This window comes from Eleutherodactylus coqui, chromosome 12 (assembly GCF_035609145.1).
Source record: "Eleutherodactylus coqui strain aEleCoq1 chromosome 12, aEleCoq1.hap1, whole genome shotgun sequence".
Taxonomy (NCBI): domain Eukaryota; kingdom Metazoa; phylum Chordata; class Amphibia; order Anura; family Eleutherodactylidae; genus Eleutherodactylus; species Eleutherodactylus coqui.
In genome coordinates this window covers 118,600,284-118,618,850 of record NC_089848.1, presented here as the reverse complement: position 1 = coordinate 118,618,850, position 18,567 = coordinate 118,600,284, and the positions used below count along the sequence as shown (strand labels likewise).

The 18,567-nt window shown below is 48.7% G+C and overlaps 1 protein-coding gene across 2 annotated transcripts in view; it reads left to right on the top strand.

Moving 5' to 3' along the window:
* The first annotated feature begins 528 nt into the window (after positions 1-528).
* DLEC1 (DLEC1 cilia and flagella associated protein) overlaps positions 529-18,567 on the top strand; it is a 102,250-nt gene continuing 84,211 nt past the window's right edge. The window contains exons 1-8 of one of the 2 annotated variants that reach the window (XM_066585791.1): positions 529-601; positions 2,585-2,706; positions 4,924-5,064; positions 11,060-11,216; positions 12,621-12,731; positions 15,511-15,707; positions 16,677-16,894; positions 17,191-17,275. In XM_066585791.1, the coding sequence (XP_066441888.1) occupies positions 2,620-2,706; positions 4,924-5,064; positions 11,060-11,216; positions 12,621-12,731; positions 15,511-15,707; positions 16,677-16,894; positions 17,191-17,275 (996 nt within the window). In that variant the 5' untranslated portion in view covers positions 529-601; positions 2,585-2,619. Of the gene's footprint in view, positions 602-2,470; positions 2,493-2,584; positions 2,707-4,923; positions 5,065-11,059; positions 11,217-12,620; positions 12,732-15,510; positions 15,708-16,676; positions 16,895-17,190; positions 17,276-18,567 lie in introns of those variants that run through there. The other variant, XM_066585792.1, reaches the window with a different exon arrangement.

The window sequence follows — 18,567 nt, the reverse complement described above, 5'->3', positions numbered from 1 at the left end:
AAAATGAATGAGTGCGATTTCTCTCCGACTGTTTTGGTCCCAAAATCAGAAGCACGCAGCGTAATCGCACAAATAACGTTCACAGCATTTTTGCCACACTTGTGTGCTGTAAAAACAATAAAAATGGCGCAATTACATTTTCTTCTATTCCACCTTACTCAGAAATGTTTCTCAGTACATTTTATTGTGTTTTAAATGGTACGACTGAAAACTACACCTCGTCACCCAAAAACAAGACCTCCGGCGGCAACGTCTGTGTAAAAATAATAAGGGGTTTTCTTTTTTGAAAATTGAGAGAAAAAGACAAAAATGAGAAAACAAGAAAAACGACAATTATCCGTGTGCTCAAGGGGTTAATGTAGCATTATATTATTAGATGCTTCATGTGGTAATAATCACCAGCAGCAAGCTGCTCGGACGGCCGCGCACTGACAGCGAGCATCCGCTAGGTGGCGGCATTTGTTTCCTCAGGACTGAGAGCCGATAGAAGAGCCGGATGGGTTCTGTCAGGGTATTACTCCGCCCAGTGTTACCACGGAAACCAATGGACGCGGCTAGTCTGTGATTGTGTTCCTCCGCACCACCAAGTCCATCTGTTACCGTAAGTCCGGGAGCCGCGCGCGCACAGCGGGGGTCACGTGATGTCTCCTCTCGGGGCTGCAGCTTATGACACTTTCTGCAACTCTGCCCTCATTAATTATTAATTGCTCCTCCAGTGGTTGGGGGTGACACAACATGGCGGCCATGAAGCTCCCGAGGGTCGGAGTACAAACCCTCCAGGCCGCTGAATGGCTGTTTTGTCAGCCCATACGTAAAAATGTACGTTGTGTGAAAATACGTTAACGCTGCGACGCTGCAGCCAGTTCCCGTTTTATTCACGTTTGCCCTCCTAGAGTCATAACTTTACCATCTTTCTGTACCGTCACGGCGTGCGGCGCGTTACCGGTGGGGCCCATTACCTGTGCGGGTCGTTACCTGTGGGGCGCATTACCGGCGCGTTACCGATGGGGCGTGTTACCGGTGCGGGACGTTACCGGCGCGGGACGTTACCGGCGCGGCGCGTTACCGGCGCGGCGCGTTACCTGTGGGGCCCATTACCTGTGCGGGTCGTTACCTGTGGGGCCCGTTACCTGTGCGGGTCGTTACCTGTGGGGCCCGTTACCTGTGCGGGTCGTTACCTGTGGGGCCCGTTACCTGTGCGGGTCGTTACCTGTGGGGCCCGTTACCTGTGCGGGTCGTTACCTGTGGGGCCCGTTACCTGTGGGGTGAGTTGGAGTTTTAATAGGTCCGTTACACACCAGAATATTCCGGCTGCATGCGTCAGGGCGCGTTCACACCGGCGAGTTTCATGTGTTGCAAGACGCTTAAACCGCGCCCTGAAATACACCCGTCTGTCGCGGATACAAAAGTCGCAGTATGATCTATTTTTCTGCGAGTCCACAGACCGCGCCAATTGTCTCCATTGGGTGGGATTCGTAAACACGAGCGCGACTTTTGATCTTTGCTACTGAAAATACATGCAGTTTTCCACGCGTGTAAAAATCACGTTTAGCGATACGATTTTCTCACATTCCCCTTGAAGTCAATGGAAGCCGTCTGACGGGCGGCCCTTCTGCAATCCTCACTGCAGAAAGGTCACGGGATCCACGTCATCGCCTAGCGACGGCGCAGCATTATCTGTATTGCCCATGTGTGCCGGCCGCCACATCCGCAGCACAGAGAACAGGTACGCGGGGGCACCAGCCGGGCACAGGGGCGGATACCCTGCGGGGTCCGCCATGTTTGTGTGCAGGCGGCCTAACATGGATCTTGACACAGATTTGTAAATGGCTAAATTCTGCCATAAATCTGCGCCAAAATCAGCAGATCAGACAGATGTGGATTTTAGTGGAGATCCCCGCGGCGAAATATGGCGCTGCATGTCGTGGAGTATCCGGGTGCGTCGCAGCACCTCCAGGCTCATCTCACACGGGCGAGTGCGACATCACGCTTGCCAACATGTGATTTCCCCGCGGATATTAGGCCTCATTGAAGGGGGCACGAGTTACATTTTTACGAGGTACATATAATGCGTTCTTTGACTTCTATTACATTTTTTAGGGCGCAGAGATGGAAAAAACCCACAGAAATTCCTCCGTTGTTTTTTGGGCTTTGTTTGACAGCGTTCACTATTCGGAGATAACGCGATCATTCTTTCACCTCGATCAGCCGATCACTGCGATACCGAATTGACTTCAATGGAAGCTGTCTGCGCGGAATCCACGCCGCCTAGAGCAGGCTGTGATTTTCTCTCCACGAGTGAAAAAAATCGCAAATTGATTTCCGCTTGTGTACAGAAAAAAGCGATTTCCCATCGCATGCCTGTGGGCAGTATTTGCTGCGGAACCCGTAGGCGGACACCCACTGTGGATTCCGCAGTGCAGATCCGCCCGTGTGCATCAGGCCTGCCAGAGATGTGCTTGCGTTATCCGGGATTTCGGTTGGGTGAATAGGTCGGTGTAACAGGATGTTCTTCCATATAATAACTTCTGGACGTGATCTGTAATACTGCTATAATAGTGTTACTGTTTGCTTTACTGCGTAGTAATCTGAGGTCCTGGACACAAGACACAAGACACGATGGCCACAGATGAGGATCTTCCGAGAGTCATTCTGACCGCAGACCCAGCCATGTACCGGCCGAAGCCTTCTTCTGAGCAGACGCAGGTATGATACTATGAGAAGACGGAGTAAGTTCTGCGGGAAGGGGGTGCCCACATTTCGGACCAGCCCACCTTCCTTGGGGATTCAGAACCTCCATCGCTGAGTTCTGCTAAAATACGGGACAAAATTCGCTGGGTTCCTTCAGTTCTGCTTCTGTGGAGCCATATTGTTCCTGACAGTTTTCATCAGAGTACGTTCACGTGTAGCAGAAACGGTGCGATTATCAACTGCGGAAAAACTGCGCAAAATGCACCACAAAATCTGCAGCAAAATCCACATTGGTGCAGACTTGCTGTGGAATTCCCTGTGGATTTTCAACAGACCTATCCCTTTAATTGAAGGGTGAATCTGCTGCATATCCGCCAAAAACCATGTCAGAATTCACACCGACTGGTGCAGATCCACACCAAAGTCTGCTACCTGTGAACACACACGCAGCTGTCCGCGTCGGTGAAGTAGCGATCCTCCGCCGCGGCTGTCCGCGTCGGTGAAGTAGTGATCCTCCGCCGCGGCTGTCCGCGTCGGTGAAGTAGTGATCCTCCGCCGCGGCTGTCCGCGTCGGTGAAGTAGTGATCCTCCGCCGCGGCTGTCCGCGTCGGTGAAGTAGTGATCCTCCGCCGCGGCTGTCCGCGTCGGTGAAGTAGTGATCCTCCGCCGCGGCTGTCCACGTCGGTGAAGTAGTGATCCTCCGCCGCGGCTGTCCGCGTCGGTGAAGTAGTGATCCTCCGCCGCGGCTGTCCGCGTCGGTGAAGTAGTGACCCTCTGCCGTGGCTGTCAGCGTCGGTGAAGTAGTGATCCTCCGCCGCGGCTGTCCGCGTCGGTGAAGTAGTGATCCTCCGCCGCGGCTGTCAGCGTCGGTGAAGTAGTGATCCTCCGCCGCGGCTGTCAGCGTCGGTGAAGTAGTGACCCTCTGCCGTGGCTGTCAGCGTCGGTGAAGTAACGATCCTCCGCCGTGGCTGTCAGCGTGGGGGAAGTAACGATCCTCCGCCGTGGCTGTCAGCGTGGGGGAAGTAACGATCCTCCGCCGTGGCTGTCAGCGTGGGGGAAGTAACGATCCTCCGCCGTGGCAGTCAGCCGTGGTGGAGGATCGCAGACTTTCTCCCGTTGTTTTCAGTGGGGAAACCTCACATTGCGCCGCGTGATCGCAGCACATGGTGCGATGCTGCCGCTGGCCCCATTGAAGACAATGGGAGATGTAATGCGAGAGTGCGCACAAGGTAGAACATGCCGCGATTTGTGCTTGACCCCAATCAAAAGAATGGGGTTCATATTCATGCGATCTCGCACCGATCTCGCATTATTTTCTCACCTGTGTGATACCGGCCTTATAGGTTTGTTTTTTACCTGGGCAGAATACCTCAACGGAGCTAAGCGATTCTGTCCATCAGGGGTCCCAGAACCGAGGAATACTGACCCCAAGACCTGTGCGAGCAGCGCTTTACGCAGGCACTTGTATCACGTTTCTGAGTAACCCGCTGACGGAAGTTTTCAGGGCTCTGAAAAACCATCACTGTTTGTTTCTACAATATAACCATTCTGGAGAATCATTTCTTAGAATTCTGTGTTGTTCCTCTGTTGTTCCTCCTGGAAATGTATTAAAAAATTAACACCAGTATGTTGTTACCATTCCCAGTGAAGAGTAACACCCTTGTGTCAATTTATTAATGAATTTCTAGGAGGAACTACAGAGGAAAAGCTCAGCAGAAAGTTGTAATAAAGAATGATTTGTTATTTCATGGGGATACAGGTAGTTACTGAAACAAGTCAGTAGCGGTAAAAGGTCCTATAAAGGGGTTCTTCCATTTCTGATCGCTGGAACCCCTGGGTATCCTGAGTCCAGCGCACAGGAATGCCCCATGTGATGGAGTGGAGAGGCACAACTCTATCCCCTGCTCTCTTCTGTGGGACAGGTGGAGATCCATGCGCTCTGCAATCTCCCTCCGTCCCATAGAAGTGAGTGGAGCAGCGGTCACACGTGCGCCACCACTCCAGTCTCATGGGTCGGACCCCAGTGATCAGTCATTTATCCCTTATCCTGTGAATGAGGGATAAATGTCATGATAGAAAGACCCCTTAAAGACTAGAAATGACACACGGGTGCGCCTGGAGTCTGTGCGTGTATTCGCCGACCGCACGGGCCGTCATCTGGATAATTGTCAGAAATGACACTGTGAAGAGACATTGTCTGGTCGGGGTTATCAGTATTTCTGTTCTGCGCAGGATATCTCTCATTTATTGACAAGTCTCTTCAAAAATGTCTATACCGGAGAAGTCATTGGTAAAGACACGGGAGCCAAGCTGATCCGCTCCAAGGGAGGAGACAACCCGTACCATCAGAGATTTGTAGAGGAGCTGCAGCAAGTAAGTTGCCGGAGCCTTACAGCCGTGTTCAGACGGGCAGATTTGTCACAGATTCTCAGTGTAAACTACCGAACAGATTCATATATATTCACACACACTACGTATATACAAGTATATCCTATTCTCCTCACATTATTTATCATATGCCTGTCTTGTATGTAAGTGTGTGTGTGTGTGTGTGTGTGTGTATGTGTGTGTGTGTATATATATATATATATATATATTTATTATAAATACTGTATGTAATATACACTGTTTGTAAAAAAAAGTCACGCCCCAGAAGGAAGTTGTCATTTTGCTGCAATACTTGGTATGCACTTCCATCTTGGGCAGATCTGTAAATGATGAGATCTGTGTTGTGATTAGATGAACGGTCTTGTCACCGGAGGCCCTAGAACTGGTTCCCCCCCGGCCTATAAGAGGCTCTCGGAGGTCCCTTGTGTGTAGTCACCTCTTCTTCCGCTTGTGTAGAGCTTGTTGACCACTAGACGCCTCTAAGATGCAGAGAAGAGATTTCACCCCATTACTAGAGTCTGGGATGTAAGAAGCTGGATGGTTGTATCCATGAATTGTCCCCCATCTTCCGTTCTGACCAGACTGTTAGGAGGTGTTGGGACAAGTGGATGGGGGCACACAAGGCGACCGGGCTCAGGACGCCCACTACAGACCACCAGTAGAGAGTCTCACCAGACTGTTAGGAGGTGTTGGGACTAGTGGATGTGTGAGGACACACAAGGTGACCAAGCTCAGGACGCCCCCTACAGGCCACCAGTAGAGAGGATCGTCTGACCAGACTGTTGGGGGGTGTTGGGACCAGTGGAGATGTGAGGGCAGACAAGGTGACCGGGCTCAGGACGCCCCCTACAGACCACCAATAGAGAGGACCCTCTAACCAGACTGTTAGGAGGTGTTGGGACCAGTGGATGTGTGAGGGCACACAAGGTGACCAGGCTCAGGACGCCCTCAACAGACCACCAGTAGAGAGGAGCGTCTGACTAGACTGTTAGGAGGCGTTGGGACCAGTGGATGGGCCACACAAGGTGACCGTTTTCAGTATGCCGCCTACGGACCACCAGTAGAGAGGAGCGTCTGAGCAGACTGTTAGGAGATGTTGGGAGCAGTGGATGAGGGCACACAAGGTGACCGGGCTCAGGACGCCCCCTACAGACCACCAGTAGAGAGGAAGATCTGTCCAGACTGTTAGGAGGTATTGGGACCAGTGGATGGGGACACACAAGGTGACCGGGCTCAGGACGCCCGCTACAGACCACCATTAGAGAGGAGCGTTTGATCAGACTGTTAGGGGGTGTTGGGACCAGTGGATGAGGGCACACAAGGTGACCGGGCTCAGGACGCCCGCTACAGACCACCATTAGAGAGGAGCGTCTGATCAGACTGTTAGGGGGTGTTGGGACCAGTGGATGAGGGCACACAAGGTGACTTAGCTCAGGACGCCCCCTACAGACCACCAGTAGAGAGGAACGTCTGACCAGACTGTTAGGGGGTGTTGCGACCAGTGGATGTGTCAGGGCACACAAGGTAACCGAGCTCAGGACGCCCCCTACAGACCACCAGTAGAGAGGAGCGTCTGATCAGACTGATAGGGGGTGTTGAGACCAGTGGATGGGGGCACACAAGGTGACCGGGCTCAGGACCCCCCAGCAGACCACCAGTATAGAGGAGCGTCTGACCAGACTGTTAGGGGGTGTTGGGACCAGTGGATGTGTGAGAGCACACAAGGTGACCAGGCTCAGGACGCCCCCTGCAGACCACCAGTAGAGAGGAGCGTCTGATCAGACTGTTAGGGGGTGTTGGGACCAGTGGATGTGTCAGGGCACACAAGGTGACCGGGCTCAGGATGCCCCCTACAGACCACCAGTAGAGAGGAACGTCTGACCAGACTGTTAGGGGGTGTTGGGACCAGTGGATGTGTCAGGGCACACAAGGTAACCGAGCTCAGGACGCCCCCTACAGACCACCAGTAGAGAGGAGCGTCTGATCAGACTGTTAGGGGGTGTTGAGACCAGTGGATGTGTGAGAGCACACAAGGTGACCGGGCTCAGGACGCCCCCTGCAGACCACCAGTAGAGAGGAGCGTCTGATCAGACTGTTAGGGGGTGTTGGGACCAGTGGATGGGGCACACAAGGTGACTGGTTTCAGTATGCCACCTACGGACCACCAGTAGAGAGGAGGGTCTGACCAGACTGTTAGGAGGTGTTGGGACCAGTGGATGGGGACACACAAGGTGACCGGGCTCAGGACGCCCGCTACAGACCACCAGTAGAGAGGAGCGTCTGATCAGACTGTTAGGGGGTGTTGGGACCAATGGATGTGTGAGGGCACACAAGGTGATCGGGCTCAGGACGTCCCCCACAGACCACCAGTAGAGAGGAGCGTCTGACTAGACTGTTAGGATGTGTTGGGACCAGTGGATGTGTGAGGGCACACAAGGTGACTGGGCTCAGGACGCCCCCTACAGACCACCAGTAGAGAGGAGCGTCTGACTAGACTGTTAGAAGGTGTTGGGACCAGTGGATGGGGCACACAAGGTGACCGCTTTCAGTATGCCGCCTACGGACCACCAGTAGAGAGGAGGGTCTGACCAGACTGTTAGGAGGTGTTGGGACCAGTGGATGTGTGAGGGCACACAAGGTGACCGGGCTCAGGACCCCCGACAGACCACCAGTAGAGAGGAGCGTCTGATCAGACTGTTAGGGGTTGTTGGGACCAGTGGATGTGTGAGGGCACACAAGGTGACTTGGCTCAGGATGCCCCCTACAGACCACCAGTAGAGACATCCAACAAGCACCAGCAGCTCCAACTGTTTTGTTGTCCGCCATCCGGAGACAGGGGGCGCCATTGTTACAGGCCCCTTTTTCTGTTGGACCCATTTCTAGATGCCTGGCTGAAGGACATTTGGTCTCACAGTGCCCATTACATGTACGGCCTTTGACATCCACTTACTATCACCTCCGTTTGCAGTGGTGTTGTGAATGATGAAACTGGACGCTACGAAGTGGAACTGGATTGTTCTTAGTGATGAATCCAGGTTTAGTTTGGGCACTGACGACGGCCATGTTTGTGTCTGCAGACCTCAGGGTGAGCACCTTTATCCTGCCTTTGCTTTGGAGCGGCACACTGCCCCCTGCTGGTGTGATGGACTGGGGGGCCATCAGATACAACAGTCGGTCCCCCCTAGTAGTGGTACGAGGGACAATGACAGCTCAGCGATATGTTCAGGACATCCTGCAGCCACATGTGTTCCTGTCATGGCGGCTTCCAAGAGGCAGCAAGATAATGCTCGGCCGCACACACAAGGGGGTCTCAGAAAGCCCCCACAACATTGTCACACTCCGTGGTCTGCCCTGATTTATCACCAATAGAACATCTATGGGACCATCTGGGACATCAACTTCCACAGCCTACGAGTTTGTATGATCTAGAGACTCAGTTACCACAAATATAGAGCGATATGCTGCAAAATACAATAAAGAACTTGTATGCCTCCATGCCCGCCCCTATCACATCTTGTATCCAAGCTAGAGATGGTACAACAGGATACTAGAGCCTCCATGCCTGCCTGTATCACATCTTGTATCTAAGCTAGAGATGGTACAACAGGATACTAGAGCCTCCATGCCTGCCTGTATCACATCTTGTATCCAAGCTAGAGATGGTACAACAGGGTACTAGAGCCTCCATGCCTGCCTGTATCACATCTTGTATCCAAGCTAGAGATGGTACAACAGGGTACTAGAGCCTCCATGCCCCCCTTATCATATCTTGTAACCAAGCTAGAGGCGGTGCAACAGGGTACTAGAGCCACCATGCCTGCCCATATCACATCTTGTAACCAAGCTAGAGGCGGTGCAACAGGGTACTAGAGCCACCATGCCTGCCCATATCACATCTTGTATCCAAGCTAGAGGTGGTACAACGGTACTAGAGCCTCCATGCCTGCCTATATCACATCTTGTATCCAAGCTAGAGGTGGTACAACAGGGTACTAGAGCCTCCATGCCTGCCCGTATCACATCTTGTATCCAAGCTAGAGGTGGTACATCAGGGTACTAGAGCCTCCATGCCTGCCCGTATCACATCTTGTATCCAAGCTAGAGGTGGTACATCAGGGTACTAGAGCCTCCATGCCTGCCCGTATCACATCTTGTATCCAAGCTAGAGGTGGTACAACGGGGTACTAGAGCGTCCATGCCCCCCCCGGTATCACATCTTGTATCCAAGCTAGAGGTGGTACAACAGGGTACTAGAGCCTCCATGCCCGCCCGTATCACATCTTGTATCCAAGCTATGGGCGGTACAACAGGGTACTAGAGCCTCCATGCCTGCCCGTATTACATCTTGTATCCAAGCTAGAGGTGGTACATCAGGGTACTAGAGCCTCCATGCTCCCCGTATCACATCTTGTATCCAAGCTAGAGTCGGTACAATAGGGTACTAGAACCTCCATGCTGCCCGTATGACATCTTATATCCAAGCGGTACAACAGGGTACTAGAGCCTCCAGGCCTGCCTATATCACATCTTGTATCCAAGCTAGAGGCAGCACAACAGGGTCCTGGAGCCTCTATGCTCCCCGTATCACATCTTGTATCCAAGCTAGAGTCGGTACAACAGGGTCCTGGAGCCTCCATGCCTGCCCGTATGGCATCTTATATCCAAGCTAGAGGCGGTACAACAGGGTACTAGAGCCTCCATGCCTGCCTGTATCACATCTTGTATCCAAGCTAGAGGTGGTACAACGGGGTACTAGAGCGTCCATGCCCCCCCGGTATCACATCTTGTATCCAAGCTAGAGGTGGTACAACAGGGTACTAGAGCCTCCATGCCCGCCCGTATCACATCTTGTATCCAAGCTATGGGCGGTACAACAGGGTACTAGAGCCTCCATGCCTGCCCGTATTACATCTTGTATCCAAACTAGAGGCGGTACAACAGGGTACTAGAGCCTCCATGCCCCCCGTATCACATCTTGTATCCAAGCTAGAGGCGGTACAACAGGGTACTAGAGCCTCCATGCCCATCTGTATCACATCTTGTATCCAAGCTAGAGGTGGTGCAACAGGGTACTAGAGCCTCCTTGAAGTGTTCAGTGTTCTGCAGTACATTATCCTTTTGCTCTGATACTGTAATCACTTAGTTTCATTTGATGCCAATGACTCCTTCTAGGTGCTTCATGTGTTTGACAATGAGTGTATCTAAGCTCTCACCTTCTGTCTAGTTTGTGAAGGCCTAGATTATCACTTTCTGAGTCCTGTGAGTTTAGGGGCTGCTCTCTCCTTACCTATATGAAGACTTGTATCTAAGTCCCTGAAGAGCTGCCGTTAAAGGCTAATGGTTTCTGGCGCAAAAATTCAGCTTTGGATGCTCGTGCAACTCCTCTTCACTGCCTGCAGCTGTCTCTGACTGTCACATTGCAGGGTCTCATTGATGTAGTAGCAGCCAGAGGCTTTGACCTTTGGCTATGATCTTAGAGATCAGGGACACAAAGCCTCAAAAAACATGTGCCCCTAAGTTTCCCTGCAGAAGTAAAAAAAAATTATATATATGTTTACCTTCAGCCACTCAGTTCTATATACTGCAGTCACTATAAGGTATAATAGTCAGATGCCAGCACTACACAATGACAGGACATAGCCATTACAGTGCAGTTACCTTCAGTGATCACAGGTGACATCTTCCATGATTTAGGTTGTGCATTTTGCCGTTTCTTCTCTATCCATCCCAGACCACCATGATGACTTCTTCCCGGCACAACTCATCTCTGCACACTCTCACCATGCTGCTGATTCCCTTCATGCCTCTCTGTGCAATAATTATTGTATTTCATGGGTTTATAGTAACATCTTCATGCTTGAAGCCAGTGCTATTAGTTCACCCACAGATTAGTAGATTGAATGTTGCATTACCAAATTAATATGTTTCACGCATTGTTGTCTTCTCATTTTAGTTTATGGATTTTTTTTCTTGTCTACAGATTCGTACAGAGCATGATAGGAGGATGGTGGAGTGTGACAACGTGGAACGCCACATCATCCAGGCACGCGCTCGTGCTACTGCAGAAGAGGAGCGAGAGCTTAACTGTCTGAAGGATGAAGTTGGAGATTTATTCCAAAGTCTGGGATTACCCCCAGGTAAATTGATTCGCACTGCATTTGCTGTGTACATTGGAGGTATATGTTGGGAGGATGTACTGTACAGCAGTGAGGGATGTCTGTGACCTATGCCGTTGTATAGCCATAGAGGGGCATGTCTCCCCCATAGGCTTCCTTTTAAATAAAATGTAAACTACCTGCTGTATGTTTTTGCAGTTTTCTTCCGTTTGGAATAGTCCAGCAGACTGCGCTATTCCATCCAGCAGAAAAAGGGTATACCAGCCCGATGGAGGCCAATGGGGTCCTATAGATATGGATATCGGCATATACTCCAGCAGTAAAAAGTGATTTCGCATAAATGGAGTATTGTGGTGAATGGAAAGTCTGCTGTATATTCATGGAGATGATTGAGTTCTACAAAAAACAAGAACAGCCAAATAGTGAAGGGCTGTGCCTATATGGGGTCTTGTGAGGAAGGTTTCGGCTCATCAGGGTCAAACAAGAGTATAGTCCATTCAGTTGGCAGTTGCCACAGCAGTCTCCATTTAATGCTAAGAAGTTGTGCTGTACTTCAAGGGTTAATAGATGACACTCTCAGGTGAAGTTTGGAGATCCATGAAGTGCTTGCCTTGTCACTTTTACCCTCACAAGACTGATCAGGATAGTTACAGGAGTGAGTTTTAAGCATACAGGATGCCAACTGGTGATGACAACTAGCCGTAGTGCAGCTGAAGTAGGCGCACCGACACGTATTGGTTCTTTGGATAGCAAAGTTTGCTTAGAAGAGTTCTTTGGCTGAAGTGTTTAATGCCTGGTTTAGACACAACAATTATCGCTCAAAAGATGTCTTTTGAACGACTTTTGAGCGATAATCGTTGTGTGCATTTACAGGGCAAGGTGATCACTTAGTTTTGAGTGATCACTGTGCGCTCCGAGCGGGGTATGCAGAAGACAAACAGAGCTGCTTGTCTTCTGCATCCAGCTGTTCTCTTCTTGGAGTGCTCAGCTGTTATACACCTGAGCGCTCCGATTAGGGTATGCAGAACACAGCTGGACCGCTGTGTTCTTCATACCCGGCTGTTCACGGAGCACTCAGCTGGTATACAGCAGTGCGTTCCGTGCGGAGTATGCAGAACACAGCTGTACCGCTGTGTTCTTCATACCCCGGCTGTTCACGGAGCAGGATACCAGCTGAAACAATAGTATCAGCTGTATCCCACTGTAACCTCCTGATAAGGCTTATCGTTCACTTTCAGCATGCTGAAAGAGAACGATCAGCGACTTGTTAATGACGATGTCCGTGCAGTTAGACCCAACGATTCTTGATCAAAAGATGTCTTTGAGCGATTTTTGAGCAAGAATCGTCAGGTCTAAATGGGCCTTAACCCTCCACAGAATCCAAGGATTGTATACAGCATGGTACTAATGTCTTATTCTTTATAGTTAAATCCTATTTTAGATGGTGCGTAGATAATGATCTCCTGAAGAAGCACAAGCTCATCTGTCCTGAAGATTACATCACAGACACGCAGCCCGTCACCAGAGCGCCCCGAGGTACGAGCCTACTTGTAAAACAAGGATGACTATGCCAAGTACGAAGGCTTGGGGCGCTTTTAGGTCGGACTGCTATACAGGATGCTACGGAAAACTCCACAGTGTGTATTAATCCGCCCCAAAATGTCTAACGTGTGGATTTGATGGAGAATTCACAATGGCAGAATTCTGCAGGCAAATTTACGTTAAAATCTGCATTTATACTTGTGGCCTTTGCCAGAATAATATTCCACAGTGTCCTATGGGATATTCTGTCCTGTGTGAAAGCGCCAATGAAGTGAATTCGTGTCTACATCATTTCATATTTAGGTCCACAATTTTGGGCTGTTTAAAGTCGTTTTTTTTATTTTTTAAATGTATTTCTTGATGAAATAAAAAATCCTTGAATGATCTAATAAACATGTATGTAAAATTCTACAAATAAGGGAGATGGAACATTACCACTGCAGCGCCACCTATTGGAAGGCAGCATTCCTGCAAGCCAATGTTAGACTCTATGTACAAGCTTTATAACAATGCACATACAGCTGTTTCGGGGTCTTTGCCCCTCATCTGCCTTCCAATAGGTGGCACTGTGGAGGTATTGTTCCATCTCCCTTATTTGCATATTACCCAGAGGAGCATGAATGGCCTATACAATTCTGCTCACATCATTCCTTTTATCAGTGTGGTTATAGCCCACAGACCAGTCACTTCCATGGACCAGTTAAAGGTCACATGGACCTGTAGGGGTCACATTATTAATGCCATGTTTAGTTCTGTTCCATTAACCAATGGATACATCACACAGGACTGAATGGTTCTTGGACCGTATTGCTCTACTGTGCGGTCTGGGGTCAGCTGCACTGATATAAGAAAGGTAAGTGAGCAGATTTGTAAGTACATGTATATTAGAGAATTGGAGAATCCTATTCTATAGAGAAATGAATGAAAAATTAAAAACTGGAATCTCCCTTTAATGTCATAATGTGTCTTTACAGTCATGGAGAGATCCCATTCTGACTGCATACAGCCTTTATTAGGGATGAATGCAGCGTCAATCGGTGCTCAGTAATAGATCCGTATTCAGTCATCTCCTGTTGGAACTGCAAACGCTTTTAAAACATGTTAGGAAATTATTCAGCATAGAACTCTGCGTCAAAAAACAAAACAATATCAGTAGGTGGAGTCACATTTTATATGAATGGGCGTCGAGTCACTAACAGCTTTTGTAAACCTTTGTAGCTAATGAGCAGGGCAATTCAGGAAGCGAGCACTGATAAATATTGCTCTATGCCCGGCTGCACATGAATAGATTTGCATAGCGGAATACGCTTTCTGCGTCGGCATCGCAGATCTACAGCAAATACCGTTTATAGAATCCTAGAATGGTAGAGTTGGAAGGGACCTCCGGGGTCATCGGGTCCAACCCCCTGCTCAGTGCAGGATTCATTAAATCATCCCAGACAGATGTCTGTCCAGCCTCTGTTTGAACACTTCCATTGAAGGAGAACTCCCCACCTCCCGTGGCAACCTGTTCCACTTATTGATCCCCTCACTGTCTAATATCTAATTTCTGTCTCCTCCCTTTCAGTTTCATCCCATTGCTTCTAGTCTTTCCTTGTGCAGATGAGAATAGGGCTGATCCCTCTGCACTGTGACAGCCCTTCAGATATTTGTGGACATCTATTAAGTCTCCTCTCAGCCTTCTTTTCTGCAAGCTAAATATTCCCAGATCCTTTAACCGTTCCTCATAGGACATGATTTGCAGACCGCTCACCATCTTGGTAACTCTTCTCTGAACTTGCTCCAGTTTGTCTGTGTCTGTTATAAAGTGGGGTGCCCAGAACTGGACCCAGTATTTCAGATGAGGTCTGACTAAGGAAGAGTAGAGGGGGGTAATGACCTCACGTGATCTAGACTCTATGCTTCTCTTAATACATCCCAGAATTGTGTTTGCCTTTTTGGCTGCTGCATCACATTGTTGACTCATGTTCAGTCTATGATCTATTAGTATACCCAAGTCTTTTTTACATGTGCTGCTGCTTAGCCCAATTCCTCCCATTCTGTATGGGCTTTCTTCATTTTTCTTGCCCAGATGTAGAACTTTGGATTTCTCCTTGTTAAATACCATTCTGTTAGTCGCTGCCCACTGTTCAAGCTTTTCTAGATCTTTTTGAATACTCTCGCTCTCTTCCCTAGTGTTAGCTATCCCTCCTGGCTTTGTGTCAGCGGCAAATTTGATGAGTTTCCTAACAATTCCCTCCTCCAGATCATTTATAACAATGTTGACCAACACTGGGCCTAGGACAGAGCCTTGTGGTTCCCCACTTGATACATTCTTCCACTTGGATGTGCAGCCATTTATAATAATTACCTGAAAGCGCTGCAGAATAAGTTGGCGCTATACAAATACCAAGATTTATTATTTATTTTACTTATGCTGGCTGTAGCAGGAAGTAAATACTGATTGTTCAGCTTCCTGTCCTCTCCACGCACTGATCATAGAGATGGGAGCAGGTAGAGGACAGAAAGGATGGAGCCGCTGTAACGTTACCACCTCACTCTTCTCCCCATGACTTCGCAGAACACTTGACAAATACTTTCCCTGAGAGGAGAGTTCAGGAAGTCTATGCAGGAACTGTGCAGGCTGGAGACGACAGCGGCCGCATGATATGTTATCCTACATTCAGTGCAGCAGGCCTAGTGTTAGTTACTTACCCCAAAGTTAATAGAACTTCTTGCACTTTTGTAATGAGCATCAGTCACTGTCGCTCTTCTCCATGATTTCATATTCCAGGATTACCTGAGCCTTCCTGTTATAAAGAGACATTCTGTTTCCACCGACACGTTTCCAGAAGCCCCGTGGATGATGGATACCGTGATCCTTCACCTCCGGACATGTCTCCTAAGAGTCTTGTACAAAACTCATCATCCAGCTTGACTTTATCATCATTGTCCGGCTCTGAAAATATAAGTCAAAGGAAGACTAGAAAGGTAAATGTTACATGAGGAAGGTAGGAGAGAGAACAGCAGACAAGTCATCTGGAAACTCAGAACTATGAAGGGTTATTCTCAAGGCTACAACATAAAGAGAAGGGGTTGTACCACAAATGACTTTTATCAGCAGTCCATTGGATAAGTGATAAAAACCTGATCAGTGGAGATCTCAACGTTAAGTCTCCACCAACAATGGGGGTCCCATATCCCTCTACCCATCACTGTGGGCTCCCTGCATCCACCTGCAGTGACATGGAGAGTGAATGGTGCAGCAGTCATATATGCATGGTGTGACTCCATTCACTTTCAGTGGAATTGCCAGAAATAGCCGAGTGTTTGTATTTGGTTATTTTTATCAGCCCCATTGAAAGAAATGGAGTGGCGCCGCACATGCATGACTGTCTCTTCATTCAATCTCCATGTCCTTGTGTTCAGCAGGCCTCGCAGTGATGAGAAGAGGGGATCACCAGACCCTCGTTCTGAGGACCAGTGATAAAAATCTATTCTGGTACAACTTCTCTAACACTTAGGGTTATTTGTTGCAGACGGCATTGTGGTTGGGAAATTGAGCCAGATCCCTGGTTTCCCATCATAAGATTGCCACAAACTAAAAGACAACGTGCTGCTACTTTTATAGTGTTTATCACACGGCTGAGAGCTAGAAGGTGATGACTTCAGCCAGATATCACAACGTCTTCAGAGCTGAAGCTGAATGCCAGATGTAATGCAGGTAGATTTGCTGTAATATTTCAGACAGCGGTGCGTAATATTGCCGCACATCAGTATATATCAGAAATATCACCTTTATTAACTTGTTTCTTTACTTACAAAATTGGAGATGGCAAAAGTCACTCCGGTAACACTTCACTGGATGGTATTCAGTTTGGCCTATACTGCAGCGGGGCACTCGGCACATGGGTCATTGGGTGCGGTCAGGTTAAACTATCCTTTTTTTTTATCTTCTAGAAGTCTAGATCCTCAAAGAAGAGATTACAGAAGACGGAGATGAGCGCAGAGGAGGCAGCGGCTGCACGAGCCGGGATTACTCAGCTAGAAAATAGACATAACTTCCTCCGAAATCCTCGCTTCTTACCACCAAGCCGCCATCATGGAGGACGGTCGCTCATTCTCCCAGCAAAGACAAGAGACATGTTATCTGGGAAGAGCAGAATCATTGAGGAGCCGTAAGAGTACAGCCATACTATTGTATTAGGGTGCATGAAAGTCATATTTGGGGTCTCCTGCCTGCGAACCCTGACTATAAGCTGAGTGTAATGGATGTGACACATCTATGTATTACGTGGTCAGCCGTCATATGAGCCGGCTGTATAATCATAGTTCCCCCGATGTGTCCGCAATGTGAGCATCCAGCCATACTGTCTCTATAGCCCTGATGGAACATTCTGCTGAGGTCTAGAAAGTTCTACAAATATCTGCCTTGCATAGAAATATGATTGCATTAATGTTACACGTTTTTCAGTGATGCTAACGAGCCCGTTCCGGTGTTCCTGGCGAATCCGCCCGTGATATTCTTCCCCGAGTATGAAGTTGGACAGATATATGAAGTGAGTACTTGATTGTGATATGTTGTAACATCTACTTGTGATGTTTTCTGCACTTAACACATGTAGGACTGTTCACATCTCCACTCCATCAGGGAATTGAATGCCGAAAAAAATAGCGCAGCATGCAAACTGAGAGACCCCATGATATCCACCTGACAGAACCCTTCATAGTCTGTGGGATGCAGTGGGTGCTGTCAGCGTCCGTCATATCTGGCGCTCTGCTATTTAAATTTTTCTATTCCTACGACGAAACACAAAAACTGAAATTTGAATGTCTGTGTGAGATTAAGGGGATGTATGGAAATTAAGAATAAACTGGGTCATATGAAAAACCTTTTAGTATTCTCCAAGTAACTTGTTAGATGCCAACTCTAGAATTCTAATCGTCCCTGATTGGAGCGCTGACTGGTCGTCATGTAGACGGATATGTTGCCCTTCCCATCCACAAGTTTCAGCATGCTCCTCATGTACTTAGCTGGTAAGTTTATAAACACTCTGAGCCTGAAACTTTTTTACACTATTGATGACTTATCCTCAGGATCGATAGTTGATCGGTGGGGATCCGCCGCTCAGGGATCCCACCGATCATCTGATCCTTGGACCTGCTGTCAGTGAGGGCAGTGCTGGAAGCTGATAGCGCTTTCTGTATTGCCATGACCCAGTTTGGTACTGCAGGCACAGCTCTCATTAAATTCGGTGAGAGCTGTTCCTATAGTACCAAAGCGGGCTGCTGTAGTGTTGGCAGCTCTGTCTGTTTTCAGCACTGTCCGCACTAACAGCGGGCCCCAGCTGATCGGTGGGATCCCAAGCAGTGGCCACCCGTTGATCAACTGCTGATCTATCCTGAGGATGGGTCATCAACAGTTAAAAAGACCCTGAGGACCCCTTTAACATTTTAAGGTCCCTTTCACAGGATGACATTTATGGCAGACGACTCAGATGTTCATATCCATCAGGATGACCCTTCCTTCAGGCTGCGAGCCTCATTGTTATTCTGCGCAGTGATGAATGGCTGTAGTATATGTTGCTATGAATGGCATTTATATCTATCAATAGTGCCACAGCTTGGAAGCACTATCGAGTTTAGATGAATAAAGATAATGAATTAACTTCGTTTCTCCAAATAATATTGATTTGTGCCTCTTTACGGTCGCCCCTCCAGCTGATAACAGCTTCATACAATCGAGGCATTCTTGCAGTTGCATTCAGATAATGTTCTGAAATTTCTTCCCAACATTGTTGCAGAAGTTCCCACAAATGTGCTGCACTTGTAGGTCGCTTTGCTTTTACCT